At 45.8% G+C, this 22,976-nt stretch overlaps 2 protein-coding genes across 2 annotated transcripts in view; both read left to right on the top strand.

Moving 5' to 3' along the window:
* Positions 1-22,976, top strand: part of LOC131939203 (relaxin receptor 1) — a 138,414-nt gene that overhangs the window by 15,709 nt on the left and 99,729 nt on the right. The window lies entirely within an intron of this gene.
* Positions 20,525-21,685, top strand: LOC131939192 (uncharacterized). Its single transcript, XM_059297381.1, has one exon. The coding sequence runs from the start codon at positions 20,525-20,527 to the stop codon at positions 21,683-21,685; it is 1,161 nt and encodes a 386-aa protein (XP_059153364.1).

Here is a 22,976-nt window from a genome sequence, read left to right as displayed (position 1 = left end):
TTGCTGGGGTACAACTGTGAATTTTGTTGGGGTACAACTGTGAATTTTGTTGGGGTACAAATGTGAATTTTGTTGGGGTACAACTGTGAATTTTGCTGGGGTACAAATGTGAATTTTGTTGGGGTACAACTGTGAAATTTGTTGGGGTACAAATGTGAATTTTGTTGGGGTACAACTGTGAATTTTGTTGGGGTACAAATGTGAATTTTGCTGGGGTACAACTGTGAATTTTGCTGGGGTACAACTGTGAATTTTGCTGGGGTACAACTGTGAATTTTGCTGGGGTACAACTGAATTTTGCTGGGGTACAACTGAATTTTGCTGGGGTACAACTGTGAATTTTGCTGGGGTACAACTGTGAATTTTGCTGGGGTACAACTGTGAATTTTGCTGGGGTACAACTGAATTTTGCTGGGGTACAACTGTGAATTTTGCTGGGGTACAACTGTGAATTTTGCTGGGGTACAACTGTGAATTTTGCTGGGGTACAACTGTGAATTTCGCTGGGGTACAACTGTGAATTTTGCTGGGGTACAACTGTGAATTTTGCTGGGGTACAACTGTGAATTTTGCTGGGGTACAACTGAATTTTGCTGGGGTACAACTGAATTTTGCTGGGGTACAACTGTGAATTTTGCTGGGGTACAACTGTGAATTTTGCTGGGGTACAACTGTGAATTTTGTTGGGGTACAACTATGAATTTTTCTGGGGTACAACTGTGAATTTTGTTGGGGATATAAATGTGAATTTCGCTGGGGATATAAATATGAATTTTGTTGGGGATATAAGTGTGAATTTTGTTGGGGATATAAGTATGAATTTTGTTGGGGATATAAGTGTGAATTTTGTTGGGGATATAAGTGTGAATTTTGTTGGGGATATAAGTGTGAATTGTGTTGGCGATATAAGTGTGAATTTTGTTGGGGATATAAATATGAATTTTGTTGGGGATATAAGTATGAATTTTGTTGGGGATATAAGTGTGAATTTTGTTGGGGATATAAATATGAATTTTGTTGGGGATATAAGTGTGAATTTTGTTGGGGATATAAGTGTGAATTTTGTTGGGGATATAAATGTGAATTTTGTTGGGGAAATAAATGTGAATTTTGTTGGGTTACAACAGTTAGCGGTGTTGAATGTTTTGCTTGGGATTTAAGATGATCTATAACATCAATAATCGTCAAATCATGTTATAATGTGTGATCTTGTGTGTCAGCATGTCGTGTATGTCATGATGTATGTAACCATATGTCATGATGTACGCATGCATACGTCATGATGTAGTAAAACACCACTACTGCCGATATTGAACAGCCGGCTATACCTGTAGTGTTGTGGGTTCGAGTCCAAGTTAGTCCAGCTAGATACTATTTATAGAATACTCACCATGATAAATAGCCTTAAAACTCTTTCGTTTTTTGCCAAACGTGAGGATTTGGAACGACCCAGAAAGATCAATTTTTTGACCGGATTTGATTTCACTCTTGGGAAAATCTGGCCAGTTGAACATTTGTTTTGTGTTGCTAAATGTTGGGTTAAGGTTACGGTTAAATTTAATGCTGGATTAAAGTTAAGGTTGAATTTAATGCTGGGGTAACGTTAAGGTTAAAGAAGATTAAAATGTTTTAAACCCATTAGACGTGATGAATTAGGTTTCAAGTTTTTGATTTACAGTAGCTGAGATGCGCATGTCATATCTTGGACCTGGCTAAACTGTCCAAACATCAATGTCACATCCGCAGCTGACATATGACACTGTCAGTGCGTCACATGACAGTGTCAGGGTGCTGGCAGTAGTAAGTGTCAGTTTAAACATTGACAGCAGGCTAGCAGACAGTTTAGACAAACAAAATTTAAAACTTGCCGTCTGTGTTTTTAAACTAGGTTATTTGTTTACTTGAAACTGTTTTTAAACTAGGTATTTTGTTTACTTCAATCTGTTTTTAAAACTAGGTATTTTGTTTACTTGAAACTGTTTTTCACTAAACCACTATTTAAAATGTAAAATTCCCATTGAAAGTAGTCATTATAATTCTGCTGAATGGTGACTTTTGAAGTAAGGGTTTTACCACTAAGGTGTCAAAGGTCTGTAAGTTCACGATACATCTTGAACTAGGTCACGATGAGGAAAAGAATATGACAAACACATTACACGCCAGTTAGTCGGCATTTATATGTCTATTTCAATGTCTGCCCAATGTCTGGTCAATGTCTAGCCAATGTCTAGCCAATGTCTGGTCAATGTCAAGTCAATGTCTGGTCAATGTAAAGTCAATGTCTGGTCAATGTCAAGTCAATGTCCGGTCAATTCCTGGGCAATGTCTGACCAATATCTAGCCAATGTCTAGCCAATGTCTGGTCAATGTCTGGTCAATGTCTAGCCAATCTCTGGTCAATGTCAAGTCAATGTCCCGCCGATGCCTGGTCAGTGTCTGGTCAATGTCTAGTCGATGTATGGTCGATAGCTGGTCTTTAGCAGTCAGAAGGTCCTCATCTACCTGAATGATGTAGGCAAGGTTCTAGTATGTGAGCCCTTGTTTCCCTCAGACAAGTTCATCTCATCGGCTCTAATTTGGGTTTTACCGGCTTTTACTTTATAATGCATACCCGGGGTAGGTAGGGGATTGAAGTGGGAATTATGAGTTATCTTTCTGTACTATGTGACACAAGGGTGACACTAGTGTGATAGTGGTGTGACACTTGTGTGACACTAGTGTGACAGTGGGGTGACAGTGGATTGACAGTGGGGTGACAGGGGGGTGAAACTAGTGTGACACTAGCGTGACAGCGGGGTGACAGTGGGGTGACACTTGTGTAACATTAATGTGGCCCTAGTTTGAAACATGATATTCATTTTTTTATGGCTGCATTTTTCGCTTGGTCATTTAATGGCGATCATTGAAGGCTAGGTGTGGGGGGGGGACAACAGGTAGTTATTTCTTACGTCACTACAATCGTCTGTGGATAAGGGCAGCTATAAATAGCCCCACGCGCGATAAATTAGCTTGAAGCAATCTCCAGTAACCTACACTTTAAAACATCAACACGGGAACGCGATACTGCCACTGACGTTGCTGGTCCGGCAAACTGAACTTGAGATGAGAAACTTGTTAGTGCAGGTTTCAAGCCGAGGGTGAAAGTCTCACCGATATTCCGAGTTTCTTTATTCTAGGTTGTTTAAAGCTACTGACCTCATACATGTCGGATATCATTATGTAACTTATGTCACATATATTACAATTCAGGTTATGTCGCTGGCGTCATAATACTTCATTACCGGAGATGTCTTGAAATCACACTACGATAAAAAAATTGTTTTCTAAATTTATTTTTAAAAAAAAGTATTGTTAATGCACGAGACGTCACAAATTGACATTTTAAGTGGTGTTATTTTAGCATTGTTATGCAAAAACTTCAATGATATTGTTGAAGTCATGTGATTGACCACCTTGAAGAAAAACGCCTCCCTCCCCTAGCTACTCCCCTAATCCCCTGGTATTTCAAGCCGGCAGTGAGGCGGATAAGATAGAACGTCAAAGTGAAACAAACCAGGTGTTCCCACGTGACCTCGGCGGAGCTGACCGTACAACTTGTGACGTGTTGTTGACGTCACGAGTGCGTCACGTCCTCTAACTAGAACATAGCTGCTCTTGTGTGTGTGTGTGTGTGCGCGTGTGTGTGTGTCTGTGTGTGTGTCTGTGTGTCTGTGTGTGTGAGGCAGCTTATTAAGACTTAAAACAACATTGTTTTCACAAAAATGGCTCTAGCACCACAAACTATCGCGTCGACATTTTCTTTTGGTTTTAAATCAAGGTCAGGGTTAGTCTTATGACGCGTCATACTTACAGTTAGGGTATGACAGGGGTTATATCTATGGATAAAACAGTTGCCTGATTTACGTTAATGACAAGGTTGATATCCATGTATACAAACAGTTGCCTTATTTACGTTAATGACAAGGTTGATATCCATGAATAAAACAGTTGCCTTATTTACGTTAATGACACGGTTGATATCCATGGATAAAACAGTTGCCTTATTTACGTTAATGACAAGGTTGATATCCATGAATAAAACAGTTGCCTTATTTACGTTAATGACAAGGTTGATATCCATGGATAAAACAGTTGCCTTATTTACGTTAATGACAAGGTTGATATCTATGGATAAAACAGTTGCCTTATTTACGTTAATGACAAGGTTGATACCCATGGATAAAACAGTGGCTTTATTCAGCTTTACTACAGTAAAACACAAATGTTGCAGCGGTCTCCCACCATTACTGAGTCTAACCCCCACCCAGACCATTTAAATGTTGAATGAAATATCTATACATCCCTCTCCCATAGTTTACAACAAGACCCTCCAATTGACCGAAAGCCACACACTACTGCTAAATACATTTTGTATATAGGAAACAAAGACCAAGCATGCTACATACAGTCTACTTTGTTATAGTTAAAGATGTTTTATGACATTTCTATAAGGGAAGATTATGAGTCGATTAATTAGAAGAAAATCTAGTTTAAGCTTTTTTTGTTGCTTAACATCGCTGAGCTATCTTCATTAACGTTAGAAATATTTTAGCCCACCCAACACCCCCTCATAACCTCCAGTTGAGTTATGTAATATGTGCTAGGTTCAAACAGAGGCATATAGAATGGAATTCCTCAATTTGTTGAAAAGATGCGACTCTGTCAATAGGTAGCCTATAGAGGCCGGCTTATTTTGTGAAGAAATAGGGAAAACGTCATCAATATTTGTGTTGACGTAGGCCTGCTATGTGCAATCAAAATACATCTATTCCTGCTGCCTAAATATTTTAAAATTATTTAGATGGAGGTTATTTCGGAAATAATTTTGTCGACCTCACGAAAAGGCACGAATGTAAACCAACCATCAACCCGACCACAAGATTCCCCTGCACACTCTTGTGTACTCATCTAGAATAAACACATTTTATTTTTAGCGGTTCATTCAAATCTCATATCACATTTGTACGAGTTTTGCAAAGCTATTTATACACATTATCGAAGCAATCTGCATTTCGTTCACCCAAATGTGCGCTCAGAACTTTTAAGCTGCACAAATACACAATGTCAAATTACTTTGAGTTTTCTGAATGCGGGTTTCGATATTTCTCCTGGTCTGCAGGCGGTGCGGGCTCAATGCCCTGTTGATCTGATCGTCTGCTCCTTGCTTGTTTACCTTCGTCCACAGAGAGGCTTTCAAGGGAAGAAACGGTTCTTGAATGCCCCCCACCCCCATTCACTGCCTCCATTAATACCAGTTTCAACTCGCATGCGCCCTACAAAACTACTTCACTGGTAATCAAAACCTCTCCATTCAAATTGTAGCCATCAAAAATTAATTAATAGGAATCTTGTAAGTTTACCAGTATCCTACTTTCACGATAAATGTGGGGGGAAAAAACGTTTTATTTTCTCGAGGTCACTAACCTATTTTAAAACCAAACTACATTACAACTATCTTGTTATGTACGACATACCCGTCTTCCGGGGGGGGGGGGGGTGTGACCAGTGTCCCCGGGGGTTCGTTAAGACGCCGGATGTTCACTCAATACCCGCCCCGTTATCTAAGATCGGTGCCAGTGTCCGGGCTATAACAGCTGGGACCATCACGTGACCAGAAACGGTGTCAGTTTTCTGGTTTTAAATTAGGAGACTTTGGGGTCGTGGAGGTGGGGGAGTGGGGGTTGGAGTCCCCCCGGGGACGTTCGTATGTGAAGGGTGGGGGTGGGGGTGGAGTCCCCCCCCCGGGACACTTATGTGAAGGGTTGGGTAGGGGTGGGTCGGGGAGGTAGGGTGGGGTGTACCGTCTGTAAACAATATGATTAAAAAGCCATAATGGCAAATGGAAATATGTCATGTATACTACGCGTGATGAAGAACTATTCGAGAACACGGAAATAAATGCATTCAGAAAAATAGTAGCGAGTAAGGTAATGGGGAGGGATCTTCTTCTTCGTTCTTAATTATTAGTGTTGAAGGGGATCGAGATTTATCTGCCAGTAGGTTTGAACTCGAGACTTTGTTCGAATTTATCAACCATGAACTTTTTGCCGACTCGACCACGCCTCCAACACAATTAAGCGTTACGTGTCAACTGGTTATGCGCCATTGAGGCCATTGACTCCGATTTCAGCCTGCTTTTCTTTTTGGATTTGCTTCCATAGCCTTTGTCCAACCAAGAACAAACTACAAGGCAGCAGTTGTTTAATTTTGGAGTTGTCTCTCCTAGAAGAGTGGCTGTCCCCAGCTAACGAGCCTCATCTGCCCGAGGGTTCGAACTCGAGACTTTTCGGTTTAGCAACCATGAGCTTTACCGACTCGACCACGCCGACCCCTTGGGGAGTGATGAGAAATAGGAAGATGTCGGAAATGGGGGGAGGGGGGGGGGTTAGAAAAATGCTTTGAAAAGGGGGGGGGGGGCTGTCTTCTAATGTTTGTGACATAAAGTTGTAGTGTGGAAGATTTAGTTGGATGATGCAATAATGTACAGTTGAAAAAAAAAAGCGGGTCTGTGGTTCATTGAATGTGTAGAACTGTAAAGTTATTTTATTCGATTTGTACAGCTATCCCTATTTAAAGGTGGGTGTTGAAATTGTTACGGGACCCCCGGGGAAGTAGAGGGGTTGGTGGGTATCCCGGGGCAGCAGAGGGTTTGGTGGCTACCCCGGGGAAGTAGAGGGTTTGGTGGCTACCCCGGGGAAGTAGAGGGTTTGGTGGGTACCCCGGGGAAGTAGAGGGTTTGTTGGCTACCCCGGGGGAAGTAGAGGGTTTGGTGGCTACCCCGGGGAAGTAGAGGGTTTAGTGGCTACCCCGGGGAAGTAGAGGGTTTGGTGGCTACACCGGGGAAGTAGAGGGTTTGGTGGCTACCCCGGGGTAGTAGAGGGTTTGGTGGGTACCCCGGGGAAGTAGAGGGGTTAGTGGCTACCCCGGGGCAGCAGAGGGTTTGGTGTGCCTGATGCTTGATGCCAGAGTTCATAAAGTGGAGTTGACGTTTCCCTACCCCAGATGACCTAAGGTAGTCGGCCCAGCCCTGTGTCCAGCTGCCCTTGATATCAGCTGGGTACTCATTAAACCTGGGTCGACTCAAGGACTGAACCATGTTCGAGACTTTCAGCGCAGTAATAGTGCGTTTTACCATACAAAAACACCGCTACCTTATAGATTATAAAGTGCGCGTATAAATATAAATATCTCATTTCAAAACAATCAAAATGCTAAGTCGAGAAACGATATTAGCACACTATTTGCATTATTACTTCATTAGTTATTCACCTATTTATATACCTTAAATAAAGACTTAAAAGTACGTCCATTGGTGGTCATGTGACTTATACGTTCTCATACCCGATGTCTACAAGGAATACATTGAATAATTAAACACCACCACTCACCCTCCCTTACTTTATTATGACGTCATTTCCGGCAAACTACGATACAAGCTTGATTGTCTGTTTTTGTCTGATCTTACACAGACACATATACGCACACTCATAAACACACACTCACACCAACACCCTCCTACACAGACACACACTCACACTCACATAAAGTCACACGCACACACCCACACACTTTAAGTATTAAAAAAACCTTTATTTCTTGTATTAGAAATTTGAATTTATGTACTTTTGCTGATGCAGATATACTGTTTAATGGTGTATTCAGTGTATTCGATACACACATATTTAAAAAAAAATTAGCCATTATTTTCTTCATTTTTTGTCTGCAATAAATTATTTGTACAAAAGTACTCATCTGCTGTTACTTGAAGCTTGCTATCGCGAAACGAACTGAAACCATTTTTTGTTCTAAAGTTATGTGATTTTTTGTTCAAGATGGCGGAACGTAACGAACGTCAGCCAACACAGGACTCATTCGTGGTGTACTTTAAAATGAAGTTAAAAGACTTAAAAAACGACATTCTAGATTTGTCGATAATTTGTCGTGTCTACATTCCCAGATCCGCATCAGGTGAAGCTGACGACATTTTAAGACCAAGGTGAAGGTCGCCTGATAGTTCTCGACGGTTAATTTGCAATTCGCGTGCTCAAGGAGTGGGAGGGGGGATGGAGGAGGTGGAGAGGAGGGAACGGGTGGGTGAAACTAGCCACAGCCATCACAACACCTGGAAACAACACATAGTCTTAACCAACAACCTCAACAAACCACTTCAACCAACCACCTCAACCAGCCACCTCAACCAACCACCTCAACCAACCACCTCAACCAACCACCTCAACCAACCATCTCAACCAACCACCTCAACCAACCACCTCAACCAACCATCTCAACCAACAACCTCAATCAACCACCTCAAACAACCACCTCCACCAACCACCTCAACCAACCACTTCAACCAACCACCTCATCCAACCACCTCAACCAACCACCTCATCCAACCACCTTAACCAACCACCTCAACCAACCACCTCAACCAACCACCTCAACCAACCACCTCAATCAAACACCTCAAACAACCCTTTCAGCTAACCCAGTATCAACCACCTTATAACCAATTACCCATACACACAGTATATCGTACAACCAATAACAGAAACGCTATATCTGTCAGTCCGCCAGGACTAGTTTATGTCCTGTACGAGAGGACTTTTGGCAATGTCCTGTACGAGAGGACTTTTGGAAATGTCCTCCTAAAGAAATAATTGCACTGTTAACAAACTAGTGAACCGCCCCTGACTCTAATGCATACGGAATAAGGGAAAGGGCTGGATGGGTCTATACATGACTCGGCGAGTGCTAATAATAAATACCGCTAGTTCTGGAATATTCGGTCTGAATAGAGATGTCAATCATCCGAGGACGTTGCCTTGTCCTAGATTGGTGAGAGGGGTGGGGGTGTGGGGGTGCACGTGGACCTTGATGCCAGGATTTTAGAGCCTAATTCTGGCGCCGATAAACTGATGACGTCAGTGCATATTTTGGTGGTCCCTATTAAAATCTTTATTTTCCACAGGGAATTAGATGATGACGCTTATCCTAGGATTTGATTATATCGTAATTATGTACGGATGTTGCGACCCTTTGTTGATGTCGTGGTCTTGAAGTGTTGGTCACGTAGCTCTCAGGCTTTTATACTCGCGACTCTGGTCCTGTTTACGTGACGTCATGTAGAGCACCCACCCGCCACCCACCTCATGACTGCAGCTACCAGAACTGCGAGGGGGGGGGGGACGGACGCGGAGTGACAGGTTTACACAGGGGAACTCCGCACGTTCAGGAATATCCAGAGCAGTTGACGTTTTTTAAACGGTTAATTTTGGAACCTGTGACGTTAATCGGCTAATAATAAAATCTGTGACGTAATAGCGCACTAAATCGTGTCGTCTATCGAGACTAATCTACCTAATGAATGAATGTATAGAATATGTGATGCTATTTAACCGGCTTATATCAGAACCTGTACGTTTTTACCGGCTATTTATATAAACTGTGACGTTTTTAACCTGTAAATAATTAAGCCCGTGACGCTATTTAACCGGCTGACTATGAAACCTGTAACGTTTGAACCGGATAATACTAGAACTTGTGACGTCATTGAACCGGTTAAAATATTAAGTGTTAAGTTGTTTAATTAACTAATAATCGAACCTGTAACCGTCTTTAGCTTGGAAATGATAAAACACGTGTTATTAAAGCGGCTTATGATGGACGTGAAATAACCAAGGGCTGGACCACTCAAGCGAGACGACACTACCAACAACACAACAGCAGCCATCTTGATTCCATCAAACGGTTGGCTGGACGCCACAGCAAGTGACGTCAGTCAACTGACCCCAGCGACTCGTGACTTGAACGGTGTTCACTGAGTGTTTAAACGCTGGCTAATGTACGCCTTTGTGTCAATTGAACGCTCAACCTGTTAATAAAGGGAAGCAAATCAGGCTAAGAACGACAACCGAAAACAAAAATGGGGTTGTTGAGATCGAAAAAAAAAACCCACTTCAACAACAAGCAATTCATCACTTTTTAAATCTTACAACCGTGTGGGTGGTGATGGTGAGTAAAGCTATGTAACCTTGACCTTGTCATCAGTATTTTCGTGAAAAAACAATACTGACAGTTTTCTAATATCGGATCTCCATACCGCGTAAGTATTTTAAAGATGAAATAATTGATCTTTTAGTTGAGATAAAAACAAAAGGTTTACTGTATTGTGGTACAATGACCTCACTGACCTTTGACCCCAAGATCTTCTGGTAGATCTATCTCGTGTTTTAGACCCCGTCAATGTACAATCTCACACCCTACCTCCGAGTGCTGCCCCTAATCTCCTGAGTGACATCTCTAGATGGGATTAGAGGGATTTGGCTGGTGATAATCCTGTCTTGGTGTCCTTCTGACATCTTCATATCTCTCTGCGCTGTCTAGTCCAGTCTACACACCTGTCATCTCTTGTAGTGTGTTGGTGTGGTCATCTTTGTACACATCTTGATGTGTAGGATGTGTCGTCATTAATTTATACATCTTAATGTCATCGTGTGTAGGATGTGTGGTCATCTATGTACACATCTTGATGTCATCGTGTGTAGGATGTGTCGTCATCTATGTACACATCTTGATGTCATCGTGTGTAGGATGTGTCGTCATCTATGTACACATCTTAATGTGTAGGATGTGTTCATCACAATCTCTCACCCTTCCTCCGAGTGTGTTGCTGTGTTCATCACTCTACACAACTCTACACAACTTTATGCTCTAGTTCACTAATATGTGTGTTTTTTGTCCATATCTAGTGCGAGTTCAGTTTGTCCTACGGTTACAATAATTTCAATTGTATTGTTCATGTTTTTTTGCCCGCCATCATCTCTAGATCCAGCAACAAATATTGTAAAATCTTCAGAAACTAAAATGTGAATTGGTGTTTATAAAATCTTCAGAAACTAAAATGTGAATTGGTGTTTATAAAATCTTCAGAAAGTAAAATGTGAATTGGTGTATATAAAATCTTCAGAAAGTAAAATATGATTTGGTGTTTATAAATGTGTATGTTTCTTACATGACCAGAACACATAATCATCAATTCTTTTGAGACTCTCCTAGTTATATACAATTTAAGTCATCGCTGTCTGATTCTAATAAGGATGATACACTTAATTTTCTATAAATAAATCTAAAACCCATAATTTAGTTTTTTAAATCTCAAGGTAGCATCGTATTTTAAGTTGTTCTTGGAATGGGTGGGTAGAAATAAGCGCTCGCTAGAAAGTGAATTTAGACTCTAATATGAGATTCAATCTCTGGAAAAATAATAGTATGACTCTTTCTATTTTTTACAAGCTTTTATTTAACTCACTTCCTCGTCAGTCTGTCGTCAGTCGGCAGTCTGTCTAGATCGAAACGCCCGAGCGAAATTGCAGGCATTTCTAACTGACAGATACGGTTTGTAGTTGGTACGTGGGTCAAGACAAGATGACAATGCAACATGACATAAAATTTGACTTAATTGGTTGCCTGATTAATTTTTCATGAATAATTAAAATAATCAAACTATTCCGCACTACTAGACACGCATCATCACGTTCAATAGGGCGTCATCACGTTCAATAGATGCGCAATGGTTTTTAGTAATGTAACTCTATTGTAAATAAAACATGTAAAGTACTAAAAAAACTGGTAGTGATCTCCCCGAAACTTTCTCGAATATTCTTATATGAAACAACAGGGGATGGCAACTCGGGATATAGACTTGATTTTTAATCAATTTTAAATACTTAAACTTTTTAAAATAGAATAAAATCTCGTAGAAAAAAGAATTGCATACCAAGTGAACGCCAGATTAAATGTGCATAATAGTTCGGAATATTATTAGTACTTTATAAATTCACATGCGTTTTTTGAGAAATCGAAAATAGCAAAAATTACTACTTCCGGTAAACAGAAATTACTCAAAATTTGTTGAAGGCAGAGAATTAGATCTTTTACTTACATGTGAAATTTCAATTTTCTATCTGGAATAGTACTCAATTTATAGGCTTTTGAAAAATTCAAAGTAGAAAAAGTTCCACTTCCGGTTATCGGAAATCGCTCAAAAGTTGATACGGATCTACGATTTTGATATAATACTTATATATGAAATTTCATCAACCTAGCTATAACGGTACTCAGGTTATTGTGTTTACACACACACACACACACACACAGACATATGGACAAGAGTGCAAAACTATGTTTTTCCGACTCAGGGAGCTGTAAAACGTCGAAATTTTCAAAATCTCGATTTTTTTTTCACGATTACAAGACTTTCTCTATACTTCGTTTATAGGAGAAAGTAAATATTAGTATAACTATTTCTGTTAAGGTTTATCACACTAATTCAATCAATACAAAAAGCCACGCATGTCAATTAAAACATTTCCCTAACCGCCTCCTGCGTGCGAATATTTAGTTTTTCCCTTACAACATAATAGACCAAACTACCATCAATCGAATACAACGTTTTTCAGGTTATTGTTTTTTAATCTCCTTTTTAGTATCAACAACCCTTGTACTACAGACTGAACAATAAATGCTACGTTTTTATGTTTCTTTTTTTCGAGGTTATTGCCCTTTAGGCGGACTATTGAAAAGCTATCTCCCCGTGAAGCAAAGCGTGATTAGAACGCATTAGCTTCCCCTGGATATCGACATGTTAAAGATTGCTTGCCCTTTGAGTGGGAGAGACCTACGGATACAACGTCCACTCTGGCGTATAGTTGGTGTATGCTATTTTATGTTCCCTGCACTGCTAATAGGAGGTATTTAACAAAAATAATATCTCGTTCTATAATGTAATTAATTGTAACATTGTGCTATGAAATTTTACAACGAAAATACTAGCACCGTTACCGTATTTCTGTCACCGATTTGTTTACCTGAGTTCTCACTAATCCTGTGTTAAGATTTTGTTTTCGGCCCAGTACACGGAGATCCCTCTGTGACGTCGACAGCCACCCCTCCATCTACCCCCACCCCTCCATCTACCCCCACCCCTCCATCTACCCCCACCCCTCCATCTACCCCCACCCCTCCATCTACCCCCCACCCCACTATCGTCCCCTCCGACTCAGTCCCCCAGACGACGCGCGTACGTACTTGAAAGCCTGGGTGAGATTTGTTAAGCTCCTCGTTGGCTCGTCTTAATGTCACGTGATCCGTTAACACGTCGGTCACATGACCGAGTGGGCTTGATAGAGGGAGGCGGTAATCCGATGTAGAGGGGTCAGGTATAGGGGTCAGATTATGGGTCAAGTTCAGGGTCAGTTTGTCGGTCAGGTACATGGGTCAGAATATGGGTCAAGTTCAGGGTCAGTTTGTTGTTCTGGTATAAGGGTTGGTTTGTGAGTAAGGTTCCACGAGTATGTTAGTGGCTCGGTCAGTTTGTGGGATCGGTCAGTTTGTGGGATCGGTCAGTTTGTTGGTCAGGTAAAGCACTATGCCACATGAAGGGACGGTGTGGTCAGCACTATGCCACATGAAGGGACGGTGTGGTCAGCACTATGCCACATGAAGGGACGGTGTGGTCAGCACTATGCCATATGAAGCGACGGTGTGGTCAGCACTATGCCACATGAAGGGACGGTGTGGTCAGCACTATGCCACATGAAGCGACGGTGTGGTCAGCACTATGCCACATGAAGGGACGGTGTGGTCAGCACTATGCCATATGAAGCGACGGTGTGGTCAGCACTATGCCACATGAAGGGACGGTGTGGTCAGCACTATGCCATATGAAGCGACGGTGTGGTCAGCACTATGCCACATGAAGGGACGGTGTGGTCAGCACTATGCCACATGAAGGGACGGTGTGGTCAGCACTATGGGACGGTGTGGTCAGCACTATGCCACATGAAGGGACGGTGGGGTCAGCACTATGCCACATGAAGCGACGGTGTGGTCAGCACTATGCCACATGAAGGGACGGTGTGGTCAGCACTATGCCACATGAAGCGACGGTGTGGTCAGCACTATGCCACATGAAGGGACGGTGGGGTCAGCACTATGCCACATGAAGGGACGGTGTGGTCAGCACTATGCCACATGAAGCGAGGGTGTGGTCAGCACTATGCCACATGAAGGGACGGTGTGGTCAGCACTATGCCACATGAAGGGACGGTGTGGTCAGCACTATGCCACATGAAGGGACGGTGTGGTCAGCACTATGCCATATGAAGCGACGGTGTGGTCAGCACTATGCCACATGAAGGGACGGTGTGGTCAGCACTATGCCACATGAAGCGACGGTGTGGTCAGCACTATGCCACATGAAGGGACGGTGTGGTCAGCACTATGCCATATGAAGCGACGGTGTGGTCAGCACTATGCCACATGAAGGGACGGTGTGGTCAGCACTATGCCATATGAAGCGACGGTGTGGTCAGCACTATGCCACATGAAGGGACGGTGTGGTCAGCACTATGCCACATGAAGGGACGGTGTGGTCAGCACTATGGGACGGTGTGGTCAGCACTATGCCACATGAAGGGACGGTGGGGTCAGCACTATGCCACATGAAGCGACGGTGTGGTCAGCACTATGCCACATGAAGGGACGGTGTGGTCAGCACTATGCCACATGAAGCGACGGTGTGGTCAGCACTATGCCACATGAAGGGACGGTGGGGTCAGCACTATGCCACATGAAGGGACGGTGTGGTCAGCACTATGCCACATGAAGCGAGGGTGTGGTCAGCACTATGCCACATGAAGGGACGGTGTGGTCAGCACTATGCCACATGAAGGGACGGTGTGGTCAGCACTATGCCACATGAAGGGACGGTGTGGTCAGCACTATGCCACATGAAGGGACGGTGTGGTCAGCACTATGCCACATGAAGGGACGGTGTGGTCAGCACTATGCCACATGAAGGGACGGTGTGGTCAGCACAATGCCACATGAAGGGTTGGTGTGGTCAGCACTATGCCACATGAAGCGACGGTGTGGTCAGCACTATGCCACATGAAGGGACGGTGGGGTCAGCACTATGCCACATGAAGGGACGGTGTGGTCAGCACTATGGGACGGTGTGGTCAGCACTATGCCACATGAAGGGACGGTGTGGTCAGCACTATGCCACATGAAGGGACGGTGTGGTCAGCACTATGGGACGGTGTGGTCAGCACTATGCCACATGAAGGGACGGTGTGGTCAGCACTATGCCACATGAAGCGACGGTGTGGTCAGAACTATGCCACATAAAGGGACGGTGGGGTCAGCACTATGCCACATGAAGGGACGGTGTGGTCAGCACTATGCCACATGAAGCGAGGGTGTGGTCAGCACTATGCCACATGAAGGGACGGTGTGGTCAGCACTATGCCACATGAAGGGACGGTGTGGTCAGCACTATGCCACATGAAGGGACGGTGTGGTCAGCACTATGCCACATGAAGGGACGGTGTGGTCAGCACTATGCCACATGAAGGGACGGTGTGGTCAGCACTATGCCACATGAAGGGACGGTGTGGTCAGCACTATGCCACATGAAGGGACGGTGTGGTCAGCACTATGCCACATGAAGGGACGGTGTGGTCAGCACAATGCCACATGAAGGGACGGTGTGGTCAGCACTATGCCACATGAAGGGACGGTAGGGTCAGCACTATGCCACATGAAGCGAGGGTGTGGTCAGCACTATGCCACATGAAGCGACGGTGTGGTCAGCACTATGCCACATGAAGGGACGGTGTGGTCAGCACTATGCCACATGAAGGGACGGTGTGGTCAGCACTATGCCATATGAAGGGACGGTGTGGTCAGCACTATGGGACGGTGTGGTCAGCACTATGCCACATGAAGGGACGGTGTGGTCAGCACAATGCCACATGAAGGGACGGTGTGGTCAGCACTATGCCACATGAAGGGAAGGTGTGGTCAGCACTATGCCACATGAAGGGACGGTGTGGTCAGCACTATGCCACATGAAGGGACGGTGTGGTCAGCACTATGCCACATGAAGGGACGGTGTGGTCAGCACTATGCCACCCGCCTTTACTCACTAATGTGTCAAGTACCCTTGACAGATGAGAGGACTTGTGGACTACAACCTCGAGCCCTGACGAGATCCGAACTCAAGCCTTGGGGCTAGCAGTCGAGCGCTCTACTACCCGATCATTTTTGTGTGTAATAAAAACATAAGTGTTCATAGAAGATAAACATGTCTGAATGCATATAGACTCTCGTACCAGATTTTTTAAAACTTAAAACTCCTTCGAAATTGTTTGTAAAATTGTTAATTCAAAGCGGACAAGGGGAGAGAATACAGGAAAATATTTTTGAAACTCTAAATTTCGGTTGCTGCCCTTATTCAAGTTCGTCAAGATAACATGTATTGAATGCGATAACGTATTAGACAATAAACAGAAGCACAAAATACAAAAAGCACAAATCAATGGAGCATTCACTTGTATTTTCTCGAATATATTTATAGAACAATTGGAATCTTAAGTTTTTTTTTAGTTTAAACGGGAGGTTAAAAGTATTGATGGTAATCTATATATAATTCTCTTCTTGGAGACGCTAGAAAACACCAAGCTGTAAGCGCGCCTAGCAGTCCCCTCTCTTCCTCTCTAGGCATATTGCTACCACCCATCCCCACATGGTCTGGTGAGCTGTGGTTCACGCTGAATGTTTACAATCGTAGAGACGGGTTTAGTGACGGCTATTAGGGGCAGATAATTTAGTTTGAAACGATTTTTTATTGGGGGGGGGGGGGGGGGGGTTAGGGGAAAGGGGTTGGGGAAAGGAGGGTTTTAAAGCAAATATTTTCAGTGGCAGCATTGGCACTGTCGAATTCACACATTATGAATTAATGAAAAGTAGAAAAAACAACAACTAAATAGCGGCTCGTAGTAAATATTCGGCAAATCATTAAGAACAAAATATATTTCAGCTTATTTGTAACAACCTGTTCTGGCATTTACTAGAATAGACTTAAGTAGGCATCACACTCCAGGTCATACCACTGGCCACCCCCACCCCAGGTCATACCACTGGCCACCACCACCCCAGGTCATACCACTGGCCACCCCCACCCCAGGTCATACCACTGGCCACCCCAGTTCATACCACTGACCACCCCCACCCAGGTCATACCACTGGCCATCCCCACCCAGGTCATACCACTGGCCACCCCAGTTCATACCACTGACCACCCCCACCCAGGTCATACCACTGGCCATCCCCACCCCAGGTCATACCACTGGCCACCCCCAGCCCAGGTCATACCACTGGCCACCCCCACCCCAGGTCATACCACTGGCCACCCCAGGTCATACCACTGACCACCCCCACCCAGGTCATACCACTGGCCATCCCCACCCCAGGTCATACCACCGGCCACCCCCACCCCAGTTCATACCACTGACCACCCCCACCCAGGTCATACCACTGGCCACCCCAGTTCATACCACTGACCACCCCCACCCAGGTCATACCACTGGCCATCCCCACCCAGGTCATACCACTGGCCACCCAGTTCATACCACTGACCACCCCCACCCAGGTCATACCACTGGCCATCCCCACCCCAGGTCATACCACTGGCCACCCCCAGCCCAGGTCATACCACTGGCCACCCCCACCCCAGGTCATACCACTGGCCACCCCAGGTCATACCACTGACCACCCCCACCCAGGTCATACCACTGGCCATCCCCACCCCAGGTCATACCACCGGCCACCCCCACCCCAGTTCATACCACTGACCACCCCCACCCAGGTCATACCACTGGCCACCCCAGTTCATACCACTGACCACCCCCACCCAGAACTTCCACTGGCCATCCCCACCCCAGGTCATACCACTGGCCACCCCCACCCCAGTTCATACCACTGGCCACCCCCACCCCAGGTCATACCACTGGCCACCCCAGTTCATACCACTGACCACCCCCACCCAGGTCATACCACTGGCCATCCCCACCCCAGGTCATACCACTGGCCACCCCCACCCCAGGTCATACCACTGGCCATCCCGACCCCAGGTCATACCACTGGCCACCCCCACCCCAGGTCATACCACTGGCCACCCCACCCCAGGTCATACCACTGGCCACCCCAGGTCATACCACTGGCCACCCCAGTTCATACTACTGGCCACCCCCACCCCAGGTCATATCACTAGCCACCCCCACCTCAGGTCATACCACTGGCCACCCCCACCCCAGGTCATACCACTGGCCACCCCAACCCCAGGTCATAACACTGGCTAGTGGCCACCCCCACCCCAGGTGTAAACCACTGGCCACCCCCATCCCAGGTCATACCACTGGCCACCCCCACCCCAGGTCATACCACTGGCCACCCCCACCCCAGGTCATCTCACTAGCCACCCCCACCCCAGGTCATACCACTGGCCATCCCCACCCCAGGTCATACCACTGGCCACCCCCACCCCAGGTCATACCACTGGTCACCCCAGGTCATACCACTGGCCACCCCCACCCCAGGTCATACCACTGGCCACCCCCACCCCCGGTCATACCACTAGCCACCCCCACCCCATATGACAGTTATCTTAAGTCAACGGAACGATATCAGCCCTATTCGTGTCAACCAGTGGCGTGGGCAGGGGGGGGGGGGGGTAGGCGGGGTTACAATATATGATATGAAGGGGTTACATATGTATATATATATATATATATATATATATATATATATATATATATATATATATATATATATATATATATATATATATATATATATATATATATATATATATATATATATATATATATATATATAATATGGTGGTAAAAATTGAACCCCCACCCCATGAGACGATGCTGGCTACTCCACTGGTGTCAACACAATATTCCATTATACTCGCATTCATCAGGATCTATAGGCCAACTATACACTACACCAATATACTCACATCGATCAGGATGGTTAGGCCTACTACACACCGTTTCACAACTAGAATATTTGTTTTTGAGATGTGCGTATGTGTGTATGAGTATGTGTGCGTGTGTGTAAGAAAGAGAGGGAGGGGGATGGGTGGGATGATGAATTACATTTGCAAAATGGACGGTTCCACTCTCTTTCTTTAACTCTACCCGTCCCCCTCTCTTCATCCCTCTCCTCTCTCTCGCCCTCTCTGTCGCCCTCCCTATCTTCTTCTCTGTCTAACGTCGCTAAATTGAATTATTTGAACCTGTCCGGGCCGTTAAATTTGTAACAAGCCACCCCCCACCCTCCCCTCAGTCTATTTACGCCTCTCCCCCCCCCCCCACACCATCCTGTGAGTTCATCCCACGCCTGCTAAATCTGGCCACATCAAGCGTCTAAACAAACAAGCCTCTCTTAGACTGGCACCTGCTGTTTGTCCCCACATCTGTTTCAAGTCAATCGACCTCTGACCTCCAGGCCTATCTATAATCCCTAATCCTAAGCGGATTAACGAAAAACAATCATGGCTGCATTTTTTATCTTCTATGTTTATTTTTAATTCACTTACACTCAATTGTGTTTTCCTGGTGGGTTTCTTAAAGATGAGATGGGGGTGGGGGGGGGGGGGGGGGGGGATGGAAGAGTAGATTTTATTTTATTTGATGTAATTCGTTTTGGGCTATGTTTTGTTTTGTACACAAATATAAACCTTGACATGGGGGTACAATGTACAGTGTTTGGTGATCAATTTACTCAGGTGCCAGGTGGGGTCGTGAAGGTGGTGGTGTTTTGTGGTAGTTAGTCACTTGGTGTATGGTGTCCCTTACTTCCTGATTGTTTCGGCACTGGTATTTAGTCACTTAGTTAACAGTGCTGAATGGTGTTTGTCACTAGATTGACGGTGTTCTCTGGTATTTAGTCATTAGAATTAGATTGAGGATGTACTCTGGTATTTAGTCACTACATTGACGGTGTTCTCTGGTATTTAGTCACTAGATTGACGGTGTTCTCTGGTATTTAGTCACTAGATTGACGGTGTTCTCTGGTATTTAGTCACTACGTTGACGGTGTTCTCTGGTATTTAGTCACTAGATTGAAGGTGTTATCTAGTATTACTATCCTTAATGTGAAGCTGGGTGGACTCAGGGACTTGAACCCAGATTTGAACTCGAGATTTTCGGGTTAGCAGTCATTTAGCCGTATAAAACATTATCATCATTTAGCCGGTTAACATTACCGTCATTTAGCCGGTTAAAACATTACCGTCATTTAGCCGGTTAAAACATTATCGTCATTTTCCCCAACATAACAAAAAATTAAAAACAAAAAAAAATTAAAACAAGAAACAAAAAACTGACTTTAAAAAAAAATGTTAGAAGTACGCATAAGACAGTTTCACAAAAAGAAATGTTACATTGATGAAAAGTTTTTTTTTAAAAAGAATTCGACAAAATAAAACTCGGGCATCACGTGGCTAGCCCGTTGACGTGCGAGTGAGTACCCTAGTGGGGCAAGCGAAGAGGGCACGTGCACAGAGAGGAATTGTTTCCCACTCACCCACAGCCCGACTGTGTTTTCTCGATCTGCTAATGACGTTATGACAGCGGGTACATTGAACCATTTCCTTCTTCACAATTCCCCAGTTCACCTTGAGCACAGTTACTGGCCACCTCAACCCCAGGTCATACCACTGGCCGCCCCACCCCACAGTTCCTGGCCGCCCCACCCCACAGTTCCTGGCCGCCCCACAGATTCTGGCCGCCCCACCCCACAGTTCCTGGCCGCCCCACCCCACAGTTCCTGGCCGCCCCACAGATTCTGGCCGCCCCACCCCACAGTTCCTGGCCGCCCCACCCCACAGATCCTGGCCGCCCCACCCCACAGTTCCTGGCCGCCCCACAGTTCCTGGCCGCCCCACCCCACAGTTCCTGGCCCCCCACCCCACAGTTCCTGGCCGCCCCACCCCACAGTTCCTGGCCGCCCCACCCCACAGTTCCTGGCCGCCCCACCCCACAGTTCCTGGCCGCCCCACCCCACAGTTCCTGGCCGCCCCACAGTTCCTGGCCGCCCCACCCCACAGTTCCTGGCCGCCCCACCCCACAGTTCCTGGCCGCCCCACCCCACAGTTCCTGGCCGCCCCACCCCACAGTTCCTGGCCGCTCCACCCCACAGTTCCTGGCCACCCCACCCCACAGTTCCTGGCCACCACACAGTTCCTGGCCGCCCCACCCCACAGTTCCTGGCCGCCCCACCACACAGTTCCTGGCCGCCCCACCCCACAGTTCCTGGCCACCACACAGTTCCTGGCCGCCCCACCCCACAGTTCCTGGCCGCCCCACCCCACAGTTCCTGGCCGCCCCACAGTTCCTGGCCGCCCCACCCCACAGTTCCTGGCCGCCCCACCCCACAGTTCCTGGCCGCCCCACAGTTCCTGGCCGCCCCACAGTTCCTGGCCGCCCCACCCCACAGTTCCTGGCCGCCCCACCCCACAGTTCCTGGCCGCCCCACCCCACAGTTCCTGGCCGCCCCACCCCACAGTTCCTGGCCACCACACAGTTCCTGGCCGCCCCACCCCACAGTTCCTGGCCACCACACAGTTCCTGGCCGCCCCACCTCACAGTTCCTGGCCGCCCCACCCCACAGTCCCTGGCCGCCCCACAGTTCCTGGCCGCCCCACCCACAGTTCCTGGCCGCCCCGTCTATAGGAAGCTGTCTGGGAATTGTGCCTTGCTTCGGTTATAACACAGAGTACAACTAGGGTGGGGGAAGGAATGAGATCTTTTTTGAAGCAAAATATCACAGTGATGTTATAATCATTAACGTATTGTCATACTCATCAAAATGATGTCAAACACATTTTTGATGACCTACACATCACTTCGATGTCATACACTGTCATAACAAGTTGATTTTAATGTTGGTGTTGTTGCGACCTTTTGGCTGTCTGATGGGACATTTTGGCTCTCTGATGGGACCTTTTGGCTCTCTGATGGGACCTTTTGGCTCTCTGATGGGACCTTTTGGCTCTCTGATGGGACCTTTTGGCTCTCTGATGGGACCTTTTGGCTCTCTGATGGGACCTTTTGGCTCTCGCTCTCTGATGGGACCTTTTGGCTCTCTGATGGGACCTTTTGGCTCTCTGATGGGACCTTTTGGCTCTCTGATGGGACCTTTTGGCTCTCTGATGGGACCTTTTGGCTCTCTGATGGGACCTTTTGGCTCTCTGATGGGACCTTTTGGCTCTCTGATGGGACCTTTTGGCTCTCTGATGGGACCTTTTGGCTCTCGCTCTCTGATGGGACCTTTTGGCTCTCTGATGGGACCTTTTGGCTCTCTGATGGGACCTTTTGGCTCTCTGATGGGACCTTTTGGCTCTCTGATGGGACCTTTTGGCTCTCTGATGGGACCTTTTGGCTCTCTGATGGGACCTTTTGGCTCTCTGATGGGACCTTTTGGCTCTCTGATGGGACCTTTTGGCTCTCTGATGGGACCTTTTGGCTCTCTGATGGGACCTTTTGGCTCTCTGATGGGACCTTTTGGCTCTCTGATGTAACTATTTGGCTGTCTGATGTGTGCATGTGGCTGTTTGAGCTGTCTGCACTGCTGCGATAATTTGACGAAGTCCTAAAGTTCCAGAGTACGTCTAGGTCACGACGACCTCCTGAAACAGTTTTTTCCTTACAGTCCACACGAAGGCCCGCTGAGACACGTGAAGACACACGTCTACAACAATCTGGTTCAAGACATTTTATGTCTCAACAATCTGGCTTGATACGTTCCAGTGCGGTCAGTTTCATACATTGCATGGTCCCGGTGCGGTCAGTTTCATACATTGCATGTTCCCGTCAGTTCTAAGTTCCCGTACACCTAGTTAAGTACATTCCATGTTCCTGTCACTTAGCTAAACACGCCGTACCTTCCATCCAGTCTGATACATCGTATATCCCGTCTATTAAGTCAAAGACGTCGTATGTTCCCAATTTAGTTCGGAAAATATATGTATAAATGTATATATGTATATATATATATATATACATATATATATATAT

The sequence above is a fragment of the Physella acuta genome, unplaced genomic scaffold (genome assembly GCF_028476545.2).
Source record: "Physella acuta isolate Inbredline_101_S28 unplaced genomic scaffold, ASM2847654v3 ptg000267l, whole genome shotgun sequence".
NCBI classification, from domain to species: Eukaryota; Metazoa; Mollusca; class Gastropoda; family Physidae; genus Physella; species Physella acuta.
The sequence above is the reverse complement of the archived record's forward strand: the minus strand, read 5'-3'. Positions and strand labels throughout refer to the sequence as shown.